Raw genomic sequence first — 27,567 nt, forward strand, 5'->3', positions numbered from 1 at the left:
TTCTCACATCTATGAAGCTGCTTCATTGTAGTCCAGTTGTTACTTGCAATGCTGCAATGAAGAACAGATCTGGTGCTTCAACCCTTCTCCCCCTCCCAACCCCCCCGCCCAATTCACAGTGAGTTTTGAGTCTGTTTTATTTTGCAGGCTGCGCAGTCCAGCACATAAATAGATACAGAAAACACTTTACTGTAAACTTTAACTAACAGAAATTGTGGTGCTGAGTGAATCACTACACCGCTGCCAGGATTAAAGGCATCTAAACACACAATCCTTTAGGACAACGATATGTTCCATTCAAAGCATAATATGATTTTTAATAAAAGAAAATTAAAAACCTGACAGGAGCAGAAATGTATGAAAGCTAAACAACCTTAGATTAAATCCTCCTTTTTACTGATATTTGTCTATTACACTTAATAGTTCTAATTGCACAGAAATTACCAGCTATAAACTATTGATTTAAAAGGGAGATTTTTCATTTAAAAATTCATTTTTTTTATCATTTATACATTTCAGATGGCTACAGTTATTGTTTTTATATATGGATGGCTGCATACTTACGCAGACTAAATTGTGTATATTGTTATACGCAAAGGTTCAGTTTATGTGTGTGTGTGTTTGCACACTCACACGGTATCTTGATTAGTAGGCCTAAATCAGATTACTAGGACTATAAATGCTAGCCTCAGCACCTGCAATTAATTGTGCATGGGATTTATTATGGGAGGTCAAATGAAGACTCTGTGAATCCCCTTTAAAAAGACATGACCTGCCTGTATATGGTGTATTTAATACTAGCTAGCACACATATTTGCGTGTGTATTATGTAATATATACAAACACATGCTCACACACACACACATATATACATGCTAGGTGAAAGCTCGTACAGGCGTACTTTGTAAAGTGTAAAAAACCTGAAAATGGCTGAGAACTTAAACATTAGATGGTAATAGAATGCAAAGGCCAGTGATGGTAATATTTTAAACAAAAAGGGCTCTTAACCATGCTTGTAGCTGTTTCCATTGCATCACATTGACTCACCAGGCATTCTAGGCTTCAGAGTAACAACCCTGGAACCTCTCTCTCTCTCTCTCTCTCTCTCTCCATAATATGAGAGTTGGAGACATAGGGGGAAATGACTGGCATATTTGCCAGTGCATGGATCTCTCACTATCACATATAGTCTAATTCTCTTCTCACACAGGGTTTTGCACTAGTGTGTAGCACCACTGGCAATTCTCCTGATAGATGCAAGTATGAGCTGAGATGTATATATCCGATCTATGCTGTACAACTATTTCTGTCTCTGTTAACGTAGGGTCACCATGGAAGTAGAAACTGAACTGTAATGTGTTCGATAAGGACAGTCTCTCTCTCTCTCACACACACACACACACTTGCATTCACGCTTTTCAATCTGAAGGACAGTTTACAACAGTTACATGTGAGAGTTTGGTTAACTATAGCATGGAGGCAACATTTCTGGCTCACGGGCTAGTTTTCCTGTCCCTGTAGATGGTGTGTGTGTGTGTGGGGGGTCCACTGGGGAAAGTCCCTGGCTGCTGCACATTAGGGAGAAGTTAGGGCAGTTGGTCCCTGAGCAGTGCTTGGCTGGAAGGGCTGCTACGCTCTGTGCCAGGGGGCACTGTGGGTTATAGTGCTCACTGTGGAATGCACTGGAGGACATGTGTCTAGAGTCCTGTCAAGACCCTCTTCCCTAGGGTGGGTGGGGGAGTGAATACAACCTCTCAAAATGTGTGCGCTCTAATGCCAGTTCCTGGTTGCTTGCTCAAGGGCAGGCTAGACCTCAAAGCAACCCAAGTATCTAACTGGGCACAGAAAGCTTTCCCAGTATTTCAGAGCGAGAGAGAAAGTGTGTGTGACAGACGGAGAGAGAGAACATGAGAATTATGTGCTTCTTTACCAGGAACCAATAGAAAAAAGGAACTGACAAGTAGTGCATAAATTAAACTCTTCAGTGTGCTCGGAAGAGCATCTAATGACAATTTTCATTATCCTTAATGAATCCAAAATTTCACTTTATCCTTCTACAGATGTATTATCCAAGAAGATTGAAATATACTATAAAGCATCACTCAGCGTCACTCAGATATTTCTGTCAGCCTGAGCCAGTTCCCATTGAAATGACTGGGAGTTTAGCCATTGATTCCAATAGGAATATGCCTTTTCTGTGCATTGGCTTAAAACCCGCCCTGTATTTCATAAGGCCACCTTACATTTCATTTATTAGCCCATCCGGACGCTCCCATGCCATTTCTTAGTTACAGGCTCAAACAGGAATCCGCATGTGAACACTGGCTTATTAATACTGTATGTTGTATTGCAAATATTCTGTTCTAGCTACGATACTGACAGCTACAAGTGATAAGCATAATAACCCAAACAGTTTTACTATATACAGTATATCTTTCAGGTCCGTGCCCTTTACAGCCTATATACATAAGGGAATCACTTCTGAAGCACACTGCTGAGATGTTGCTTTTAATTGTTTCTAAAAGGGGCACATGAGTCAAATGGCACCTATTTAAATGAGCCAGGAGGAGTCACGGTGCAATCCAGATTGTAAAACCTATGGTGGAGGTGGAGGTTGGGAAGGGAATTCCGCCATTACTTTTTAACTATAATTTCTTTATTTACAGGTAGAAGGTGAACAAAATAATGCTGGATAATGTCAGATTGGTTTAATCCAATCAGCGTGATATGAAGTACATTTTTCAGGAGGCAGCATTGTATTGCTGCAAACAACAGACTAGGACTGATAAAGAACTCGGTTAGCTCTTGTATCTATGCTCCCTGCTGGTAGTCAGCGCTCTTGGGATATTTTATTCTGATTGATTTATCATACGGTATTATAACTGAATAAAATGTACTATTTAATTTTCTCTAACAGCCACAAGCCTAGCTCTATTTTAAAGCTAAGCTTCTCTCTGCATTTCCTTGTTGGTAGTATAAAATTCAATGGAGACACTTAAAAATGCCTTATTTATTTTGCCAGTTCACTTCCACTTGCCCTTAACACCAACAGGAGTCAAGTACTGCTCCAAGTGCAGCTAAAGAGGCACTTCTGCTCCATCTCCAGCTGTGTTAGTGCTAATTCAGGCCCACAAGCTCATAGCACCTTTCACTTGTCCCTTTCTTAAAAGGAAAACTGCATTTTGCTCAGCCAGGCAATCTGGAAAGAAAGGTTTTCATGACAATTGGCATGTCTGAGACTTCTCCTGGTGATGGCCCTTTTTTCAAAAAAGTGGCCTGGCAGGAAGGCATGTTCCATACCTTGTGAGTTTCAGATTGCTGGGCCAAAGGAAGTGGACAGAGTGCTTTTAAAGGACTCCTCATCAACAAGCGACCTTCTTGGTTAACGAACAGAAGCCTGCAAACCTGTTCCTAAATCAGTACCTTTGGTTTTTAATCACAAATATAATGCCTCTATGGTAGTGATTCTTCTTAAAGAAGTGGCGGTCATGGCTCACATGGGCAGGTGTGCAATGAGGTAATAATATGAGGTAGTAGAGTAGGAAAGCACAGCAGAATTGCTCCAACCTGATTGCTTAACTGAACTTTTTCCCAATTTAATTTTATTTCCTTGAACTTTCAAGGTTTTTTTTTTTTCTTGTTGTCTATTTGTTTATTTCTATTGCAGAAATTCCCAGAGGCCCACTCAGGACTGGACCCCCATTGTACTAGGCACAGCTCAAACATATATGGAGAAACAGACCTTGCCAGAAGAATTTACAGCCTAAGGCCTTCATTTAGCCTGATTCATGTGGGTAGACCCCTGCATCTGTCCGGACCTCCATTGACTTCAATAGGACTTGACACAGGTGCCTGGGCCCACACACACATTTCAAAATTGGGACCTAAATTTTGTGGGTTTGTTTTTCATTTAGAAGCGTAGGTATCTTGTTCCTACTAGGAAAGATGCTAGAGTTTAGCTTCGAGTTTCTTACTCACTTGAGTGTTAGCAGGAAAGGCACCTGGCTCACACTAAGGCAGTTCACATAGTTGTGACTAGTGTACCTGGGTCCTAGTGTGAAGCCCAAACACCCCACGCACTGGACACTGGCCTCAGAAGCTGCACTGCGGCTGGGTCAAGTATTGAACCGAGGTTTTGTGAGAGTCCCAGCAAAGGTTCATTTTTTCAGGTGCCTGGCAGGAACTGTAGCTTGCATTAAATCCCCCAGCAGAGGTTGCAATTGCTTCCAGGCCCCTCAATAGGCTTCACGTAAATTCTAGCAGTTAAAAATTGTAAGGGTTATGAACTGTTGTTTTTCCTCCCTTGGGACTGTGAGCTCCGCCAGCTGTACCAGCAGTGTTTGCAAATTCCTTGATTCCTGACAACTTCTCTCATGCAACTTACAGGCTCCCTTGCCTGTCCTGTGCTGAAGCTGAAAAGTTCTGTGAACAGATTTAACGACACCTCACAGGAGTAATACGTGGAAAAATTAGAGGATCTGGTTAGCACAGAAACCAAACACTGCAAACAAATCTCTTGGGGCATGTTACAATTAATATCTAGCTTATAACAAGTGAACAGTTTAAAAATCACTCTTTGTCAGCTTTTATGCTAAATGTTTACTTTTTGCTTCCCTCTCTGCTTGGACAATTAAAACAGTGAAATCTGCTTCGAATTTTTAATTCTGCAACGTTTGTGTTTCAAACACTACAGAGGAATGTCGGTGTGTTTTTAAAACCCCTCTTTTCTCAGAATTTGTTTTACATTTTGGAAATTGTCCTGTTTCAGGTTTGTGAAAAGCATGTCAATGGTTTACTTTGGGCTGAATTTAATTTGACAACGTTTAAATAATGTGGGGCCTAATTTGGCAGTCATGGCTTGAGCAAATCTCCCAGTGTGCCTGCTTTTTCTCTCTTATATTGGTTTTACACCAGCCTAACTCCATTCTCCCTGAGTTACAGCAGTGTAAGTGGGGCGAGACACAGGATCAATGCTCTCAATGGATATCTTGTTTGAGCAAGGATTGCAGAAGTAGCCCATTAAAATAGGGGCCATGATCTCAGAGCAGGATCTGCTAGGATTACACCTGTGCATTGATTCAAGTGGGCATAAGGGTCAGCTTTAGCATATGCCAAAGCAAGTTCAGGGCCAAGAACTACAGAAATGTAAAGCAAAGCCAAAGAGCTCAATTTCATTGAGGTCAAATAACTAAAACAAGCTTGAAGCTTTTTGGCCACTCTGTTTTTCAATTGTGAGTGGATAATTTTTTAAAAAAAGAAAAGCTCCTTGTTTCCCAAAATCTCAAAATTCACAACCAGCTTGTTTGAGTAATCTCAGACTTACTCTCTTCTGGTCTAAGACTAAGCCTATGAAACTTCAATCAATACAAAGCCTCCAGGTTGGCTTACTCTGGTTTTGCTCCATGGTAACAGACCAGTTTTCAACCCGGGAATGATTAGGATATTTATAATTTATACCTTTGCAGTTTTCCCACAGTTGTGTTTGGAATAACCATTATTTTAAATTAAATTTTAAGGTGGAACCTTGTTGGTTTGTGTGTTATCACATGTATCAAATCTGAAGTAGTTTAATGTCCATTTTCTGGTGATAATAGCTATTGTTACAGAAAATTGGATCAAGCTGCAGCTTCAAAGTTGCTTTACAAATTTCTTTACAAGTACATTTAAAAAAAGCTATAGTTTAATCTATCATCATATTCGCCTCACATTCCAAATACCTATATTTTGATAGCTTCAACACAACGTAAATTATATAAAGAATCCTTATTTGACATATTAAAGAGTCAACGCTTCAAATTTCATTACTGCTTTCTTCACTGTTTGTCATAATTGTGCAAAGATCTGGTGGTAAGTTTGAACGGGGAATGCATTCAGCAGAAATCATATTGTCTCTACGGTCATGTTATATACCTAATATCAACCTCAATGCAAGAAGTATGGTGGCTTCAGCTTGAAGCCCACTGAGAAGTAAGTGGCTCAACTTTTTCTTTTTCTTAAAAATAACCTAAAAACCAAAACACTAAACTCTACAATCCATAACAGCTGTTCAGGAAAGGAAAATAACTATCACTTTCATTCTCATAAAGACATCCCAGCCAAATCAACACTAAGGATCGAGAGGAGGCGTGCATGGTGGAGTCAGCAATGGATTATGGCAGTCTGTGAAGAAACAGAGTCCTTCAAGTCAAGAACCTGATACGCCTCCTGTAGTAAAAACTATTTATTGGCAAATAAAGAGAGGCACAATCTAGTGGAATATTTGTATACAAGGTTTGGAGGGTCATATACTAGACACATAAAAGTGAGTATGGAGAGTTTAATGTTATGGCTAAATATTTTTATCCAATACTGCAAACCAAAAATGAGAGATAAGAAGTCTATTTGTGGATCCAGTGGAATGGTATATCATACACACTGTCAAATAGTAACATTATTTTACTCATCTGTTTTACTGGGCAAGCCAAGTCACTGCCATATATTGTTGTAACCAATACAATATTTTGGAAGAAAAGAGAGGAGTAATTTTGCTACATGTTTTTGCCTTAGGTGAACACTTTACATATGTATACTGTAAAACTTATTTCACACAGCATGTTCAGTGAATCAGAAAAACAAACAAAAGAAAAACCATTTAAATCTAGATTTGCAGGTGAATTTCCCTTTTACTTTTATTATTCCAAATACTTTTTTAGTTTCTGTGCTAATCTATTTTAGCACTTGAAATTGATGTAATAAATATATATATATATACATACAGTATTTACCATCTATTTTTAAGTCATATGTTAACTAGAAATTGGCTGTGAATTTTAGTGACATTTTCTGCCTGTGTGTTAAGTCAATGACCTATTAAGTATATTCACAAGCCATTTATATACCTGAGGACTTCACATTTCAGATGGCTATACCATGTTTCCTGTTACTTATTTATGTAAAGTGTTAATTTTGTTTAAATTATTTGAATTCAAATATTTAAACTACTTAATACTTTCTAAAGGTACAATTAAGCTTTTGATGAGAATTTCTGCTCACTGTTACATATAATGCAAAAGGACAAATGATGTTTTTGAAATCAATGGTGATTTAAGTATATTGGTATAAAAATGTAGGTGTCTTTTAGCTTTATGAAACTGACAGATCCATTCTGAAACTTTGATTAAAAAAGGATTTGCGTTTTTAGAAATAAAAAAATAAAATTGGCCTATCTTAAAAAAAAAAAAAGCAAGAGAAAAGAAATCCTGATTGTTACCACAAATGAAATAGCTGATGACAAAATAGTAGTCTTTTTGATTTTGATCACAAAAAATAAACTGGTAGTGACAGGATATGATGGATAGATTTGACATCCTGGCAAATCACTGTCATTGATTCAATTATTCTAATTCAGAATAAAAGCTGTATACAGTATGTGTTTATGCTACAGTGGAGTTTTTTAAGTGATTGACATTCATCATATTAGTTAGACAGTTTTAAAAGCTATGTCTTTGTTTTACACACAGTGTTGTCAAGAACAAATAAAGTAAAACCTGGATTGCATAAGAAAAAGCAAACCGTTTAATCAACTTTTCAGTTGGAACCTCATCAAAAGACATTAATATTACTATATTGTATTAAAATGTTATTTGGAAAATCAATTTCACTCTAGCCATATTATATCCCATTATAAAGATTTAATTTTGAAACCATAAGATAATCTAAAATCTGGTCTGGAAGTTCCATGGAGGACAATATACCCCCTTTCAAAATGGAAGTCTGCTTCATAAGAAATAATACAAAACAATTTAATTTACAGATCAGCACTGCCTAGTATGCCAAATACAAAGTAATATATAGGAGACGTTTAAAAATATATTTAATAGTTTTCCATTTGGGTATATATACACACATGCACACACAATATTCATAAGTTCACAAAGAGTATACATGATGGTATGGTAACATGAATTAGTTTTATTTTCTGTTCTGTTTTAGACCAACATTCTGTGATACTCTTCCCCAAGCTCCAATGCACTCTTCTGGTTTTCTAGCATTAATGTAGCTGTCAGTTTGAATTTCAATCTTGAATTATGTCTGTTGACATAATTTCATAGTGCTGACTTCAATTGTTTAGGATTACTGTTTTGAACTACACAAGGAAATCAATTCTTTTTTCAATGTTTAGTAAATTCCACTCAAGTGCATTTTAATACATTTATTAACCCATAAGGCAAACTAATTATCTATAATATATTCTTACTATGGAAAAATTCTTTCTTTATCAATTTAATTCTTGACACAGTAGAACACATATGAAATAGTGCAATGCATTTTTAAATGCATTGTTTAGGTACTCTGTAAAATAATGTCATATCTACTTTTGATTTTGACAATAATGATATTTTCAGATGTACACAATTATTTTTTCAAATAATAATAATTGCTAAATTTGGCTTTAAAATAAGATATGATTATGAATTCCTTAATCTCATTTACTAATGTTCACAAGACTGTCTAATTTATATTTTACATTATAATCAGTGTTTAATACAATCGTGATAAACAGACACATTTAGCTTGTGAAAAACAACACAGTTGGTATTGTTTTGCAAAGCATCTTGAACTTTAAAAATAAAAATAATTTTGATTTTTTATGAGAAGAACATTTTGTAAATTTCCAGAATAACAGTGCAATGCAGCATTTTTTTTAAGGTAACATGTTCTGTAAAAAAGCAAACAAACCACAAATGTCTTCCAAGAAATCAGGATGAGAAAACAAGGCACCATCTTACAGTGTGTATTTTTAAGGACTGCTGGGTCAAATCATTAAGAAAAATATTTTCATAAGTCATTAACAGTCATAATTAGAGTGTCATATAAATCTGAGTGAAACTGCTAAGTAGAAATCACTAGAAGTCCAGGTGCTTCTTGCCTATGGCCATAGCACCACATCCTGAGCTCAGCAGTTTGGTGGATTCTGCCAGATCCTGTTTGCTTGAGCGGCTCACTGTGTCTGACAAGTCTGGAGGCAAATGCAGTCGCTATGGCAGGAGATTTTCAGGAGAGAGTGGGGGAGAGGGAGAGAAAAAGAAAGAGAGAACAAAACAATTGTAATTAAATTTGCTTTAGATAGCATATTTCAAAATGCACTCCTATTCTCTGCTAAGCAATATTTACTCTCACATATCCAATACTTGTTACAACCATTTTTCAAACTGGTATCCACATTGATATGTTTCAAATGATATTTTTGCAAAACATTGTTTGATTGGTTGGGTTTTTTTGCAAACTGGATTAGATTTTCCTCATAAAAATTTCTGAAGTGAAAATCCAAGTTTGTGAAATTGATCTAACTCTGTAACTGTGGGCCCAATCCATCATCCCTTAAAGTAAATGGCAATTTTGCTTGAGTATTAACAGCAAGATTGAACCCCGTAATTGATATCTCATTACAATACAAATATTACTATATTTATTCTCTCAAACATTCTACACGAACAAATTATGTATTGTTACTGAGTTTAAAGGCAATAAGCAATATATCATTGATGACAGATATACTTATCACACTGATTATAACATAATATGAGAAGGTAAAGACTTGTCTATCTACTTACTCTGTTGCCAAATCTTAATAATAATACTTTGTATTTCTATGGCATATTCCATCTGCAGTTCTTATAGATTTATACACTAATGCGAGGTAGTACACACTGCATGGGCAGCAGGTGAATGAGCCATTGGAGGCTAGCCCCTGGCCTCTTCCCCCCTGCCCGAAGCCCTGCTCTTTCCCCTTCCCTTCCACCCCCGCTCCCTTGCCAGAGCCCAGAGCATCCCCCGGTCCCCGTGTGCCCCCAGCCCCAGCACGCTGGGTGGGCGGCACAGCCAGAGCACCCTCAACCCCAGCTCTGGAGCACCAGGCAGGCAGCGTAGCCAGAACATACCCAGCGGCGGGCGGGTGGGCCTTCCCCAGCTTCTCCGCCATGGAAGAGCTGGAAAGGAACTGGGAGCAAGCAGGAGGGGGCCTGAGGGTGGAGCATGGGCAGAGCCATGCCAGGCTGTTTGGGGAGGCATAGCCTTCTCCAGCCTATGATACTTACTGCCCACGATGAACTGATAAATCCACTTTACAGATGAGGAAACTGAGGTAGAGAGATTACATGGTTTGTCCACAGTCACACAGTTCTTGTTTAAGAAACCAGGCGCTATTTGTTCTTTCTTTCCTAATTATGTTAAATAAAAACGCTTTAACTCTGGTTCAGAGTTCTTTGAAATGGGATGTATGTGCTAGCTCTGATATTATTACTTAATGTTTGGAAAGCAAGGTGCAATCTAAAACTATGCTGTAGTTTTTCTGCCTATTTTGTGAATTACTGGCTTACTTTGTGGGTGATAGTGAACTAGTGAAACAGGTCATAGCCATTCAGAAGAGAGGTAACAGAATAACTTTTACATACATAGGGAAGTGATTTATAAAATTGGTCTTACGAAAGAAGAAAATTCAATAGCAGGCAAAGGCTGACATCTGTGACTGTCCTGTTTAAATTTACAGTTCTCACAACAGCAGGATAGCAATGACAGAGGTTGGCGGAAGTTGTCAGACTCCAGAGATTTATGTACATTCATATTCACTGTTTTTCTGAGCTATGTTTTTCTTGTATTTAAGTTGTAAGCTTTTAAATATATACATTTTTCCTTTATTCTGTACCGTCTTGACTTTTTTGAAGACTCTCCTTTATAGAAATGTAGGAAAATCAACAGAAAAGCAGCACCAAAAAAAGAAAATAGTTTTTATTTCAAATCTAAGAATCATGGAAACGTGGGACTGGAACAGACCTAAAGAACTCATCAAGTCCAGCCACCTTTGCTGAGGCAGGATCAAGTAAACCTAGACCATCCCTGACAGGGGTTTGTCCAACCTGTTCTTAAAAACCTCCAATGATGGGGATTCTACAATCTCTCTTGGAAACCAGAGCTTATTCCAGAGCTTAACTACCTGTATGATTAGAAAGGTTTTCCTAATACCTAACCTAAATCTCCCTTCTTGCAGATTAAGCCCATTCATTCTTGTCCTACCTTCAGAGGACAAGGAGAAGAATTAATCACAATCCTCTTTAGAACAGCCACTGTCGTATTTGAAGATTTATCAGGTCCCCACTCTGTCTTCTTTTCTCAAGACTCAACATGCCCAGTTTTCTTAACCTTTCCTCACAGGTCAGGTTTTCTAAACCTTTTATCATTTTTGTTGCTCTCCTCTAAGCTCTCTTCAATTTGTCCCCATCTTTCCTAAAACATAGCACCCAAAATTAGACACAATACTCCCGGTGAAGCCTTACCAGTGTCGAGTGGAGCGGGGCAATTTCCTCCCATGTCTTACACGCGACATTCCTATTAATACATCCCCAGAATGGTATTAGCCTTTTTTGCAACTGCATCACACTGTTGACTCAATTTCTGATCCACTATAGCCCCCAGATCTTTCTCAAACCAAGTCCCAGAAGCCCGAGTCAGCTGGCAGGGCTGGCCTCCGGTGTCTAGATGCTGTATAGACATACTCTAAGAGCACAGGAGAGACAGTCTCCCTCCTCTCAGTTCAGATGCCCAGATCTAGGACTGGTATGGCCCAAAGCAGCCAAGAATTGCAACTGAAGCATGTGTAGTGTGGACAGAATCTTCAGGGAATTTACCTGCTAAAATTAAAGAAGGGTCTATTAAACATGTGTGAACAGTATTTTTTCAGAGGCTTACGTCTTGGTGTATTTGAGTGGATTTTCACAATGCCAGCAAAAGGCACATCCCTGACACAAAGGCCACTTCCTGCCAAATTTCAAATCCCAGCTTCACAGAATGGGGACAGTAGAACCAGAATTATTTAACATGGGCAAAACAACATATGTTTCCCTAGTCTTGTTCTCAGAAATGCTTGAACTGTTTTGACTGAAATTTTCCAAAATAATGCAGCCAAAGGCAGACACCAGGCTTGGAAATTTTCAGCCCAAATCGTTAGTTTGCCAACATTATAAAAAATCCTACATTAAAAAAAAATTATTAAGTTTTAGTCAAGTACTCAAAAGTTAGGAAATTCCAGAATTAAGATTACCCACGCTACATTAATCATGCCCCCTTGTGTCTATATATTATGATACAGTCTTTAATTAAAAAATCACATTCTATTTTTACCCACATGGGTCATCAGCAGTGTTTAAACCAGTACCTTCAGAACTACAATGCAGCCCTCCTCCATCTGGGCTGAGGAAATAATTAGCCATAGTAGGCCATTATCAGCTATATGGACCAGACCACTAGAGGGAACATGACACACATTGCCAGTGCCATAACCATTTGTGATACAGAAGTGGAATGGCTGGTGTCAGGATTCTTGGGTTCTACTCCTGGCTCTGGGAGGAGAGTGTGGCCTAGCGATGAAGGCGGTAATTGTAGGCAGCATAGCTAAGGACACAGTTTTGGCACATTCATTTTGAAAGGCGGTACATCTGAGTGTATAAGACTTTTCTTATAGACCAGGTTTCTATTCCCAGCTCTGTCTGAAATGACCTTTCAGTTACCTTATTTGTAAAATGGGGAGAATATTAGATGTGTGCCTCCTAAAGCTGGGATATGAGGATGCAGGACAGGTCTGCACTAGAAATGTTCCATGTTATAGTACATTTGATAAAGGCATGGTTTTTTAAATAACATTTCTATACCAGAAAAAGGCCTTGTGTTGATGCAATTATACTGGCTTTTGCCACTGTTTACTCAGGGAATTGATATAAGCTGCGTCTACACAAGGAGAATTTGCCAGTATAGCTAGGCTTCAGGTAAGGGTGTTGAACTGTACAGAAATATTAACACTAGTCAACAGACACAGTGAGACCAGAATCCCTGCTACAACACCCAATGACTATAATGGGAATTGAAAACACCCAGAATTTCACAGGATTAGGCCCTAAGTGATCAACGGTAGCGTAAATGAGTTGCCCACACTCACACAGTGGACATAACAATTGAACACAAAGATATCTGATCTGAACACACTGAGTACAAACTTCTCTCAGATCTACATTGAGTGAGTCAGTGGCAAAATTAGGAACAGAACCCAAGGGAAGCAGGAGATCTTGGTGAGGGTCTCTAGGTGCTATTATTATACAAATAAATAAATTATAACTGACTTCTATTTATGTGCTCTAACCACCAGAAACATCCTTCTGCAAACCATGGTATATTAACACTTCCTTTATGGAAACAACCAATGAAATCTGATACTCTGTAGTATGAATATTAAAATTTTGGCTCATAACGTTATTTTTTTCAAACTTGAAAAATATCTACTGTAGTTATATATATCATATGTAAAATGTAATTATTTTTCACTGGCTAGTTAAACATTAAAATATTTCAGAAATCATACAGTTTGAAAATATTTGACAAACCTGCATTTAACAGACTTACTTGAGGACTGTAGGGGGATCATATATAGGTGCTAGAAGATTGGTTTTTAGCAATACAATACTACAATATAAATAAAAATAGTAATTCTTGTTCAGATTACTCTGTGATCACCATTATAAATTTTAATATAAGTAATTAATTTTGATATAAAGAAAAAAGACATTGTTAAGCTGTCTGGAGTGGCTGAAGAGTGTGAGTACCAAACTCAGGGCAGACTGTTCAGAAGCAAGGGACAAATCCCAAACTGGTTGTGAATTTTGTACTTAGATTTCACCAACCAAGTATCAAGTGTAAATTCCTCAGGCATCAAAACAGCCTAATCACGAAGTCACAGACAGTCCCCTGGACTACTCCAGTCTATCTTACCGCATAGACAAGCTTGCCTTTATGATAGATGGTCCGTTACACCAAAAATTACAAAAATATTCAGGTAATTCTCAATCCCAAAGGACTTAAACTAGGTCAATTGCCTTTTAGATCTTACACCAAAGACAATGCTTGTATCCAATCCTATAATAAATTAACTAAAGATTTATTAATTAAGAAAAAGAAATGAGAGTTATTTACAAGGTTAAAGTAGGTAAACACATATATACACAAATGAGTTATAGTCTTAGGTTTCAAAAGGTAATAGAAGATTCTATAATAAGAGAGCTCTATATAAACAATGCGGAGTCCGGTGGCACCTTAAAGAGTAACAGATTTATTTGAGCATAAGCTTTCGTGGATAAAATCCCACTTCTTCAGATGCATGCAATTCTTCTTCTTCATGCATCTGAAGAAGTGGGTTTTTTACCCACGAAAGCTTATGCCCAAAAAATCTGTTAGTCTTTAAGGTGCCACCGGACTCCTCGTTGTTTTTGTGGATACAGACTAACACGGCTAGCCCTCTGATACTTAGAGCTCTATATGTCCTTCAGGGCTAACTTAGACTAAGCACTGAGGATCTTTTGCTTATGCTTAGTAATCCTTGCCCTCTCAGAGTCCAAGCAGCATAAAGATACAGTGTCTTCTTGTCAGGGCTTTTTTATTCCCTTCCCCCAGGGTTCATGTTGATGGGACGAGTCCACATGCATGTCTCCTCTTCATGGGTCTGCGGAAGGAGCAATCAACAAAGTCTTTTGTCCTCTGATGTTCCACATTGGTTTGTCTGGTGTCTATAGACCTTTTGTTGGACAAGAGATAACACCTCCTGTGGCAAACTAGTATTTCACAGTTGATAATACTTCTCTCCTGACTGGTTAAGTAAACACTTAAATATTACCTTATTACATGGGATACAGATATTATAAGTGAGATTAATGCATGCAGCAACTCACAAGCATTTCATAAAGTATAAACACTATTTTAACAATATTAACAGGTGAGCCGGACTGGTTTCCAGCTACGTATTGGTCAAGGTTCAGTTGAGGCCTAGGAGGCTTTGCATGAGCTGGCATATGGTCTGCCAGTTTCACAGGCATAACATGCAAATCACCAAAACTCATCACAAAAGGCGGTGGGTTTGATTTGCTTCTTATTATCCCACCATAAGTTAGGAGTAACGCCATTGAAATTAACAGACTTATTGTACTAATTAACCATTACATTTGGCTATTACCAAGATAGCCAAAATTTTGAAGTTTTTGGCAATAAGACGACAACTTTTTGGCAATAAGATGACAAACCAAACCAACAGTTGTTCTCTTTATTTGGGTCTATGACCCAAAACTTGGACAAAAATAAAATAAATCCCATGACTCACTACACCTCACAATCATTTTCAGACTGTGGAGTTTTGGGTTATGGGAAAAAACAAGTGGAAAGTTTTAGGTGTTGTGAAATAGGATGAAAGGGAGGGGCACTGGCTGCTGGATAAGGAGGAACAATTGAATTCTTTCTCAATTTTTCTCTTTTTGAAAAAGAATTCTTACCATTTTATAAACACAGGCTGAGAAATATCTACTTCCCATTCTTCTTAGATTGTACTTCCTTGTTATCTCCTGTTTCCTCTTCTGCCTCTCCTTTCCCACCTATGGGTTGTTATGTATTCCCTCTACATCCCTTCTCTGTTATCTCATTATTAGCGCCTAGGAGCTCTAGCCCCCATTGACTAAGACCCCATTGTGCTAGGCACTGTGTGAACACAAAAAGACAGTCTCTACCCCAAAGAACTTACAATCTAAGTATAAGACAAGAGATAACAGATGGCTACAGACAGACAGATGTGGAGAGTACAAAGAAACAATGAGATTATATTGGTCATTATGGTAGACAGTGGTGTCAGCACACCACCAGTCTAATCGTTGTCAAGTTTTTTGTAGGCATCATGGAAAAAGGGAATTTTAAGATGGGATTTGAAGGACGATAATGAGGTAGCTTTGTGGATGTTTACGGGAGTTCCTCCAAAGCATGAGGGACAACACTGGAGAAAGCATGAAGGTGCTTGTTTGAAAATTTAACATGTGGGCAATGGAGGCTGGCATCATTGGCTCATCAGAGGCGGAAACTGACATCTTGACAGTGAATGAGAGATGACAGGTAGGACGAGGATAGGCCAAGAAGGACCTTTAAAGTGAAGAGAAGCATCTTATGTTTAATACAATAAAGGGGGGGAGCCACTTGAGTAATGCAAATTGACAGGGATAATGATAAAAAAATTATATTTATATAGCGCCTTTCACACAGAAGGATTTTTAAAAAGTACACACACACATGCTGTAGGAATCATCTTATGTGTCACATAAATCCCTTAACCTCTGAGCTGAAGCATGGTAACCATTTAATTACACAGGAATATTACAAAACAATAGAGAGCAGGATGTGAAGAATATTGTGTGAAATTCAAACCATGGTAGAATGTCAGAGAGGTACAATGACCAACCTGGAGTTTGCTAGGCACTCTGGGGCTAACACTTCCACTCTGGCAAAAAAATTCCATGGATCTTTAATTTGCACAAGTGATCAATACTTCCACTTTATAGCTTATCTGAAACATGACACCTCCAGAGGTAGAGCCCTCTCCTAATGTTATGTATGAGACATTGGTTCTGTATCAACTCAGAGGTAACCTACTGAATCAGCAACACCCCTTCCTGTGCCACCTGGAATTCTCTTTGAGGTACCGTCTCCATGGCCCTGATCTGCAATGATTTCTGTATAGGCAGACCCCCAAGCCCACGCAGAGCCCCATTAATATTGACCACATCCAACTCTGCACATCAGGTTTAAGCATGTGGTGGTATGGCTATGGGTTAAGAGACCAGCTACTATGCTCTGGGGTGAAATCCCAACCCTATTGAAATTAAGGTGAGTTTTGCCATTGACTTCAATGGGGCCAGGATTTTAACCCCATTCTGCACCACAGACTGCAAAACAAAACATATCCAAGTGTTTAGTAAGTTTCACTTTTGCAGTTCCACAGAAAGGAGCTACACAGGACCACAGGCAGGTCAAACTTGCAGGCAGGGTAGATGTGGAATAGGAAACATTGGGCTCTTTGTAGGATGACTAGGTAGATCAATGTAGATATAATTTACATGGAGCTATAAATCAAAAATCAAAGCATAGATGAACAGTGAAGTTTCACTAATGTTTAGTTAGCACACAATAATTTCTAAGGCACACTGTCAATTTGAATTTTTTGAAAGCCACTAATTATTAAAAATTCTAGTTTCTGATACAGCATCCTTTAAATAGTATGGCCACAATTCTTCTCTTTCAAATTATATTTCATAATTGTTTTCCACTTCCCTGCCAATGTTTATAAGGATATTTTCATCAAGGGAGAGTGGATGGATCCAAAAGCAACACTGTCAAATGTACTCAAGTCTGCCGTGTGCACTCTTGTCTGCCCACTAGCCTCTTTAACAGCAGCACTGAGGTAAGGCTTCACAACTTCTACATTTTGCCCTGGGACCCAGAAGGAAGCGCCAGGGAGAGAACAATGTTCCTTACTACTTCCGCCTCTCACACAGACTTCCGTTGCTCCCCAGCTCAATAACCTTGCATAACATTTTTTTAAAAAATCACAGATTCAAGAATTATTTAACGGATAAGAAACTTTCAAGTCTGCACTTCTGCCTCAGATGGTCAGCATGACTCATACCTTACTTTTCCCTGACCATGATGAATGAATGAATATTCTAGCTATTTCTTAACAGAGGTGAGCGGAGTAACCATGATTACATTCTGTGAGGAGCACACATTGGCTGGCTGAAATGGCAAGGTGCAATGACTGTCTGCAAAATATATATGATCAGAAAGTATCACAAAACTGCCCTCATTCCTATACAGAGATCTGCAGCATGAGAAGCAGGTCATGGTCACTTCATGCTTGGAGCTGCATGGGGTCATCCTATACACTTAAACATCTTTTAAATTTTTTTAAAATTAAAAATTCAAAAACAAATCTGTTGGTGACTAAGGAGGTGAAAAAAACCCCCCTCAACCCTCTCATCCAACAATACACAGAGTCAATCTGGAGAAAAGTGCATGCTCAGCAAAATATTCCTTCCTGGACTCTAAAAGAGAAATGGACTGCTTCAAGCACAACATTAATACCATTTAAATGTATTAAATCCCATACAGTCACCTGATTTTTCATAACACACATTCATACTACTTGACTCCACTACCAAGTGGGATTGAATTCCATCTGCTTACCGCTCTTTGTAAAAACAATACATCCTATTACATGTATCCCCTCTAATTTTATACCTTTGCTCCCCAGTTCTAGTATATCCAACATCCTCAATTAGATTATCAAGCTCAATATTTTAACAACCCTCACTGCTTTAATTACTTCAGTCATGTCACCTCTTAATGTATTTCAAGACTAAATAATTCTAATTTGCTCAATATCTTTTAAATCATTATTAATTATTACATTTAAAAATATATATAGTATAACAATACAATACCTCTGACTAATGTGTTTGGAAATATTTTATAGTGGGGGCTGTGCTACTCAGTAACATTTGGCATATCTTCACTTAAATGAAAAACGTAGCATTCCAGTTTTTGGCTGCAGTTTGCCAAAAGCCATTGTATGTCATTGGTTTATGGACTAAAGAGCTCCTGAATGAAGTTTACATGATGTTCTGATGTGCTGTATTTTGCATTTCTAATTGGTGTAGCTAAAGAATAGATAAAAAATCCATAATAGCTACACATCTCAGGAGCACATTATTTCCTACCACAGTCAATAATCTATACTTATTGACTTACCACCAAATCCATTTCTCTCTTAGCAAGTGCAACAAACAATTTATTGTTTTTTTGTTTGCCAAACTGTATCAGCATCTCTGGCTTTAACACAGAATACATGCAGATGAGGATTTACATTTTCTCCAGGACAGCAGAGTTTGGTTCATACAAAGATTTGATATGGAGGCTGCTGTCAACCTTCCTCTTAAGTTGTTACAATGTCAAGATTTAGTAGAGTTTTACAAAGATTTTTACAAAGATGCATTAACAAGGTACATCATAACAGTTCCTTTTAAGTCAACATACTATGTCAGTGCAATGTCTGTTGCCAAGTTGTCCGTGTGTACTTAGACTACAATTTATATGTACATTGTTGAGCATTTAATTATATTTATATAGGATAAGGTCCACAAAGAAGTAACATAGCACTGATCTGGACATATTGTTAAAAAGTAAGATTTACAACAATTTACATTCAAATCTCACAATATCACCCGAAATGAGATGTAAAGCATTGACAATACCACACAGATTAAGAACACCTACTTAAAGCTGATGATGAACTGCGTTTATTTTTAATGACAAAAGAGTAACATCATGCAAGAAATTCCAAGCTCACACTGCACTAATTATGAGTCATGTCATCATACTCAGGCCCCATCAAGACTACAACTATAGCTTAGCCCTGGGGCCCAGTAACAACACAGCTGTCTCTTGACCTACTTACACATAGTTATTAGTGTGGACAGTACTTAGTCATATCCCTATAAAGGGGCTAAAGCTGTGAATAGGCCTGGCTTTTAACTCAATTCTGGGACCCTGTTATGTCCTGTCCACATTACAAGTTTTAATTTTATTTTAACTAGCTTAGGGAGCATTCATGTTGTAATCAGGAGCCCTGACTCACTTATAGTAGTTGTGCAGATAACCTTTTTACTATTCAGGTAGCTGTAACTGGATTATACAAATGATTATACACAGCAGTTCTAGCATATAAATAAATAACTTTTTTTGAGAAGCAGCATTCTCTGAACAGCCATAATGAATTATTGTTAATATCAGCTGTTAAGAGAGAATATTTCCCCTGAGAATAGTTGATAGACATATCTTTACCTACATATCATAGTCCACCTTGTTAATGGCATACTGTTAATATGAAAATATTTTTTTTTAAAAAAAGTTACCTGTATAATTAACAACACTTTAGACTATTAAAATTAAAGGATTTTAAAAAATTATTTAGTTTTCACCATTTGTGGTGCTTCACACAGACTATACAATGAAAATAAGTCATTTTCACTTTCGTTACTAGGACACTGCAGTCCTGGTTTAGGTTTAAATAATGACAACCTCCCTCCCCCCCACACACAAAAACCCCCATTAAAAAAATATTCATGACAACATTTTCTTTCATAATAGGTTTGTAAAATCTTTTTAAGGTTTTTTTTGTAAAACTTATGAACTTTGATTATAGTATTTGACTCTTTACTTAAGCTTTGCAGAGTATATGCTTTAGGGATAAGATAAGATCATACATGAAACATTTAACATTTAAATTCAAGCTGTGTTGGATTAGTCAGATAAATCACATGGTATTGTTTCTACTTTCTGACCAGATGAGTATGCAAATATTTAAGTGTGACTACCAATGTGGCAATTTAAAAGTTGATTTATTCAAATATTGGCTTATACGACTCTGAAAATCTTTCTGAGAGCATTTGTATCAATTAAATCCAATTGTTTGTGTGTTTGTGGAAAATGAACCCTGAAGCAAGATGGCTGAAGAGAATTCATTAAAAAAATTAAGCACTCCCCTACAATATGGAGGGGTTGGGAATAGCAAGCACACAAATGACTATGCTGGTTCTATGCCAGTTGGGGATTGCCTCATGCCAGAAGAATCTTCAGCTACCCATTTAGGGCCTGATTCAAAACCCACTGAAATAAATGCGAGTCTTTCAACAAAGATCAGGGCCTTATTGTACTAGGAACTGTACAAATACATAGTAAAATTCAGTCCCTGTCCTGAAGAGCTTACAATCTAAATAGACAAAGGAAGAAAAAGGTACAACATACGTGCAGAGTGAAAAATGTCATCATTTGCAAGTCTCATGTTAGAGCCACAAGTTTTTTGTTTACTTATTCTTAACGTTTTTTCATTGAGTTTTTGTTAGGAAAGAATTAGCTAATCAAAAAGACAAAAACAGGCACACTGAAGGGCGGGAAGTAAATGGAAAAGAGGAGGGGAAAAGAGGGAGTGAAGGAAGGATGGAGGGTAATAGTTAACCTGAAGTGAAAAGACTAAGGCCTTGTCTACACTACACAGTTTTGTCGACAAAAAGTCAGCTTTTGTTGACAAAACAGTGGAGGTGTACACATTGAAATGTTCCTCCCTCCGATGCAACTCCCCTGGTATGCTGACATAATAAAACCACCTAGATGAGCAGCATAGAGCTTTTTGCGATGTAGTTAGAGCGACGCAGTGTCAGTATAGATACTTCACTTAGTTATGTCGCCCTAATTGGCCTCCAGGAAGTGTCCCACAATGCCCATCATGATCACTCTGGTCAGCAGTTTGAAGTTTGCTGCCTGAAGGTGCACAGTTATGCGCCTCTCTCCTGTTTAAAGGCCCAGGAATTTTTGAAAATCCTCTTCCTGTTTGCTCGGCATGCACAGACCATACAGCATCTTCCCATCTGACCATGCCGGCTTTATGAAGTAGATGCTCTCCCGGGTGGAGCACACCAGAGCTGTTGGATCTGCTGAGTATATGGGGAGAGGAGGCTGTGCAGTCACAGCTTTGCACCAGCCATCGGAATTTTGATACCTATGGGCTGATTGCTGGTGGTGTGCAGCAGAAGGGGCATGGAAGGGACATGCAGCAGTGCCGTCCTAAAATCAAGGAGTTGAGGCAGGAATACCAGAAGGCAAGGAAGACCAATTGTCACTCTGGTGCAGCACCGAAAACATGCTGCTTCTATAAGGAGCTACATGTCATCCTTGGTGGCAACCCAACCTCCACCGCCAAGAACCCCATGGATACTTCCGGGGGACTTGGATGCAGTGGCCAGTGTACTCAACCCTGACGAGGAAGTGGTGGACGAGGTAGTGGAACTGAAGGACGATGTGGAGCACATTACAGAGTCATCTGGTTGTGCAGCGAACCAGGACCTCTTTTCCATTCCAGAGAGGTCTAGCTAGTCATAGAATCATAGAAGATTAGGGTTGGAAAAGACCTCAGGAGGCCAACTAGTCCAACCCTCTGCTCAAAGCAGGATGAACCCCAACTAAATCCCAGCACTCCAGCTCTGGCATGCAGAATGGAGGAGAGGAGAGTTCCGGTAAGTGCTCACTTTGCTTTGATACTGCATGGTGAGAGGAGACTGAGATCTCATGTACTTTGTTAGAGGATGGATAAGGGGCAGAAATTTACAACAGAGCCTGTCCATCTGTGCTGTGGGTACATGGCGGAAAAGTTTGTTAATGTATATGGGGATGTCCTGGGAATCCTCCATAGAGATTCTAGGAAACTTTCCTGTAGGTATTCTGCAATTCTCTCCCAAATGTCCGTTGGGAGAGCTGCCTTGTTTCTCCCCCTGCTGTAGAAAACTTTGCCACACCACTTGGCAATTGATTCTGAAGGGACCAGTGTGGCACATAGGTAAGTGGCATATGGAGCTGGTCTGAAGTCACACGCATGCAGGAGATGAACACTTGCATCCTGGGTTACCCTTAGGAGTGAGATATCAGGTTTTATTACCCTAGCCTGTTGAAAAGGGCACCAATATTCAGAATAGGGCCCTAGCCGCTTATAGTAACCCCCTTCACAAACCACCCCTTGCCCCCTCCACCGCGAACTCACCATAATTGGGACTTGCGCTGACCTGAGTGTTAGCCAAGGGACAGCGAGAAAGAGGTGTATGTAACCTTTGTGATTCACGGCTGTGAGCACACTCACAATACCATTTCTGTTCACTGTTTCTTTGGCTTCTGCAGATGGGCCCTTGACAACCCACTTCTCCACGATGGCGGAGTGCCTCCATCAGATAAGGTGGTAACCCAGGAGGAATAAGGAGGATATGTTTTATGAAGTGCTGCAGTCAACAGATACAGTGCATAGCAAAAAAAGAGTGTGGAGGGAGACAATCAACAAAACACTCAGGCTCAATAGCCTGGAAAGGAGTGGATGATAAAGCTCCTAGAGGGCCAGGCAGAGATGTTGAAGTCCCTCATTAGCCTGCAATCTGAGCACATCTGTGCCCGACTCCCCCTCCAGCCACTACAGAACTCTGGTCCATGCCCTCCCAAAACTCCCCCACCAGATTCCTCACGTGTTCCTAGTTCCTTACAGTAACCCAGGCACTCCATGCCTAGGGACTGGTTTTCCAATGAAAGCTAGAATTACACCCACCTGTGAGAGCCCCAACCGCAAGACTGTTCCTCATTTTCAAGTCCCCTGTTTGACTCAAAGTTTGTGTTTTATTCCGTTATTAAACTTGAGTCTTTCAAATAAACTGAGTCTTTATCTATGACATACTTAAATCGCTCAGTTCTAAAACTGAAACATAGTAAGAATAATTGCAATTAACGCTCATGAAGCAAACACTATAGGTGTAACTCATGGTGGCAAGTATACATTGCCTGGATGAATGAATCACATATAAACACATTACTGGGAATCATTGTCAAAATGCTCCTTCAAAGCCTCCCTGATTCAAATAGCTTCTTGCTGCACCCCTCTAATAGCTCTTGTATCTGGCTGCTCAAAAGCAGCAGCCGGCTGATCAGCCTCAGTGGTCCACCCCTGGGGAAACTTATCCCCCTTCGATTGGCAAATATTATGGAGAGTAGAGCAGGCTGCAGTGACCATCAGAATATTTTCCTCACTGATGCCTAACCAGCCAAAAAGACAGCGCCAGTGACCTTTTAATCAGGCAAAGGCACAATCAATGGTCATTTGGCACCTGCTGAGCTTGTTGTTGAAGTGCTCCTTGCTGCTGTCTAGGTTCCTGATTGTAAGATTTCATGAGCAAGGGGTATGTGGTGTCTCCAAGGATCACTGTGGGCATTTGCAGATCCCCCATTAGAATCTTATGGTCTGGAAAGAAAGTCCCAGTGTGCAGTATACAGTCCAGTGTTCCAAAAGATGCTTGCATCAGGCACCTTTCCTTACCGCCCCACATTGATGTCAGTGAAACAGCCCCGGCGATCCACCAGCGCCTGCAGGATTATGGAGAAGCAGCCCTTTCGGTTGATGTACTCCATTGCCAGGTGGTTGGGGGCCAAAATTGGGATATGTGTTCCATCCACTGTCCCACTGCAGTTTGGGAATCCCACTGCCTCAAAGGCATCAATTATTTCCTGCACATTACTGAGAGTCACAGTCCTTCATAGAAAGAGGTGATTAATGGCCCTCCACACTTGCATCACCACAGCCCACATGGTTGATTTTTCCAACCCCAAACTGATTTGTGACTGACCAGTAGCAGTCTGGAGTTGCCTGATGTCACACACTTATTGCCACTCACTTTTCCACAGTGCGGGCAGCTCCACAGTGCTGGGGCAAGCTCAACATACAATTCCAGGAAGGTGGTTTTGCGCATCCAAAAGTTGCAGCTACTGATCGTCATCCCATACATGCATAACGGTGGGATCCCACCACTCAGTGCTTGTTTCCTGAGCCCAGTACCAACTGTCCACTGTAGCAAGCTGTTCTGTGAATGCCAACAGCAACCTTGTCGTGATTTCACTATGACTCTCCGAAAGAATGCACCAACTCTGTGACTCCACCAGATCTTCTTCTTCAGGATTCCACACCCGTATCTGTCTTTGATTTTGTTGCAGGACTCCGACTCTGATCCATCTACAGTATTCTTAGAGCCGTTTAGTCCAAATTGTATATGCTATGGAACACAATACACTCTTGGTTCCACAATAAGTAGATTTTGAATTAAGGAACAGGTAGTCCAGTGTCAGAGGTGCTGGGCCTGATTACTCTGCAAGGCAAGGATGACCTTGGGTCTCCCTGATGGAAAAGAGATGTTGAAAGAAGAGCTTCCAGCCTCCCCACCAAATCTATATGCATACATACAAAGCTATACATGTAGAAAGGACAAGGAAAGAAAATCTTAGCCCTACAAAGACATACGATTTAGACCCAAGAAGAATAACTTATTGAGAGCTGCAAAAAGTTTCAGATAAGTTGGATATGCATCTGAACATTTGAGGACTTATCCAAAGCAAACCTTTGAAGTTTCTGGTCACTTATTAAACTTGTGTCTCAGTTTAAGTATTACTTTGCTACACTACAGAAAACTCTCAGATATACATTTACAAAACCAAAATGAAATGTTTTATTTTATATGGGGAACACAAATATAGTGCATAAAGCCAGTAAAACTGCTTTTTGCCCATGGCTAAAACTATCCAGATAGATTTCAACAATTTTTTTCCTACAAAAGGCTCCACTCTAAGACTGATAACTTGTATTGCCAAGTTGCAGCTTCAAGTGAATTTTAATGCCTGAGTTACCAACTCAGAAAGACAGGGTTTATAACAGAAATACCAACAAACTCCTAACTTTAACAGTGCTGCTAGCTATCCCTTTCGTACACACACACACAGTCTCCATATAATTTCAAATATTTTGTTTATATGGATCCTATGCAGTTTAATTTTAGAAAAAAGGTGCTTTCTTTGCAGGGAAAAGGAGGGAGGGGTTCTGAAAATTTGGCAATAGCCCAGATATAGACTGTTCCAGTGTTGCTTCAACAGATTTTTTTCAGGGCCTAAGTATGTTGATAGTTTTGGTCCAGGCTTTTATTATAAAAATGCGCCACTTTTCATACATGTATACAAGCACATACATTATATATATGCACACATAAATCCATATATATATATATATATATCTATATCTATATCCATCTACACATATGTACAGCCATAAGAAAATGAGAGTGTATTCATATGTGAACTACTACTAATAGCATAATGGCCAATGTGTTTGCCTACATAATCCCTCCAATGTATGCAGTTCATTGCTCTATAAAGCATTGAGACACAGTGTATGAACTATATTGTATAAATGCCAGTGTAAAACACACATACATGTCCCTGTATAAATCTATTTTTGGAGACCAGTATTTATAGGTTTTGCAAGTTGCTGGTTATGAAGGAGGAATTTTTAATGGGGCTAAATTTAAGTGTTAGCTGGGGGGTATTGTTGTCTTATATTGGGAGCAGCCTTATGCTCAGTAGTTCTATTTACTTTTTCAGGCTAGCCAGAATTAGAAAATTCCCATTGCTAGGCAGCCTAGCACATCTGTGAAGCATTTCTGGGCATTCAGAACTGAAGCATGTGCTGCCCAAAAGGAGGATTCATTACAGTATGTTATTTAGCCCTCAAACCCCCTTTCCCAAAACAGTGCAAGTTCTTTAGTAGGAGGAAATCATCCTTATCTTAAGCAGAAACATTTACATGACCAGAACACAACAATTAGCACATTTGTAAAGCTCCAGGGATAGGAACGATTTAATAGTTTTTGAAGCAGACTAATTTTCTGGAGCTTTTAATCTTATTTTATTTTGTTTTGCATGCATGGACAAGTTCTTCTTTGCTACAAGTATTTTCTATGCCTTCCTGGCAGGATTATTCTGAGTAGAAAAATAAATAATTTCATTACTTAATGTTTCAAAGTACTATTGTGGTGAAAGTGCTACATAAGTGAAAATATTGAGTTCTTTAAAAAATATGTATTGCCGATATATTGAACATATTGCTTTCTGAACTTCTGTATATTTATAATCAAAGACAGCCAAATAGAATTGCCCATTTTATCTATATTTGCACCAGCTCAATTCATGACCTAAATATCTCAGACATGCACTAGTGGTTTTCTTCACTTTTCGTGCACCAAACTAAGACAAATGTCACATAAGACAGGAAAAATACCTGTATAATTTCCTTCCTTTACTAAAGATCAGTGTTGATAAACATAGGTACCATATATATATATATATAATCTAATCTATATATATATATATCAGCTCTTAAATCTCTTAAATGAGGCTACAGAAGTCATGTCATTCATATTCTAACATCTCATCTGCTCAATAGGAACCAGTACACAGTCTACTATCTAAATCTTCTGTGAGCAGTCTTTTACAGTGTTACCTTAGACTTCAACAGTTACTGAAAAGTAATTTAAAACCCCCAATACGTCGATCAACTGTATAGTTCTGAAAGCATGCTGTGTCATAGTTTTGCATCACTCCTGTTTATGTAATCCTCAGTGTAAAAATCACATTGGTGATCAAGCAGTCATGCTGAAGTCCCTTTGGCAAACTAGTACAGCAAAACAATTCTGCACAGAAAGAAGAACTACTGGGTAAGGGCTAAAGGACAGGCCACACTAATTCAGAACTGTAACTTTTCTTTTTAAGTGATTTTGTATTTAAGACTTGATTGGTAAAGTGATTTCAGTGTTACCTCAATATGGAAATTCTACTTTAAAATCCTGAGTTAAATATGATGATAGGAAATTGATAATAATTCAAAAGTACCAGACTAAAGCAAAACTTTAAAGAATGATTAGGGAAAGAAGTCTATTGCCTGGATGTTTTGGGGCTTTACCATTTGAAAAGATTTCTACAGATAAGATCAGCAAGAGAAAACTATTTCTTAATGAAACTCAGCTGTATGTCAAGCCTCAGGTATTTTCTTTTACAGGTTTTTAAAATGTATTTACTTTTGTGATTCTTACGTTTTAGTAAGAATTATTTTGAGTTCAGAATTTCTTCCATTTCACTTCTCTTTACCCTTAATACAAATAAATCTCTTTAGAGCAATAAGGTCTTTAAAAACCCTTACTGTTTAGAACTGCCAACACTAGAACTGCCAATCCAGTGGGCTACACTAGATGATCTGATGCCAGACAGAAAAACCTGCCT

General features: G+C 38.7%; 1 protein-coding gene across 3 annotated transcripts in view; it reads right to left on the bottom strand.

Annotated features, from left to right (window-relative positions):
• Positions 1-7,835: 7,835 nt before the first annotated feature.
• The window catches only part of ELP4 (elongator acetyltransferase complex subunit 4), a 268,889-nt gene continuing 249,157 nt past the window's right edge, over positions 7,836-27,567 (bottom strand). For all 3 annotated transcript variants that reach the window (XM_073347771.2, XM_073347772.1, XM_073347769.2), the window contains one exon: positions 7,836-9,017. In XM_073347771.2, coding sequence (XP_073203872.1) covers positions 8,886-9,017 — 132 coding nt within the window. In that variant the 3' untranslated portion in view covers positions 7,836-8,885. The remainder of the gene's footprint in view (positions 9,018-27,567) is intronic.

Source organism: Lepidochelys kempii, chromosome 6 (assembly GCF_965140285.1).
Source record: "Lepidochelys kempii isolate rLepKem1 chromosome 6, rLepKem1.hap1, whole genome shotgun sequence".
NCBI lineage: Eukaryota > Metazoa > Chordata > Testudines > Cheloniidae > Lepidochelys > Lepidochelys kempii.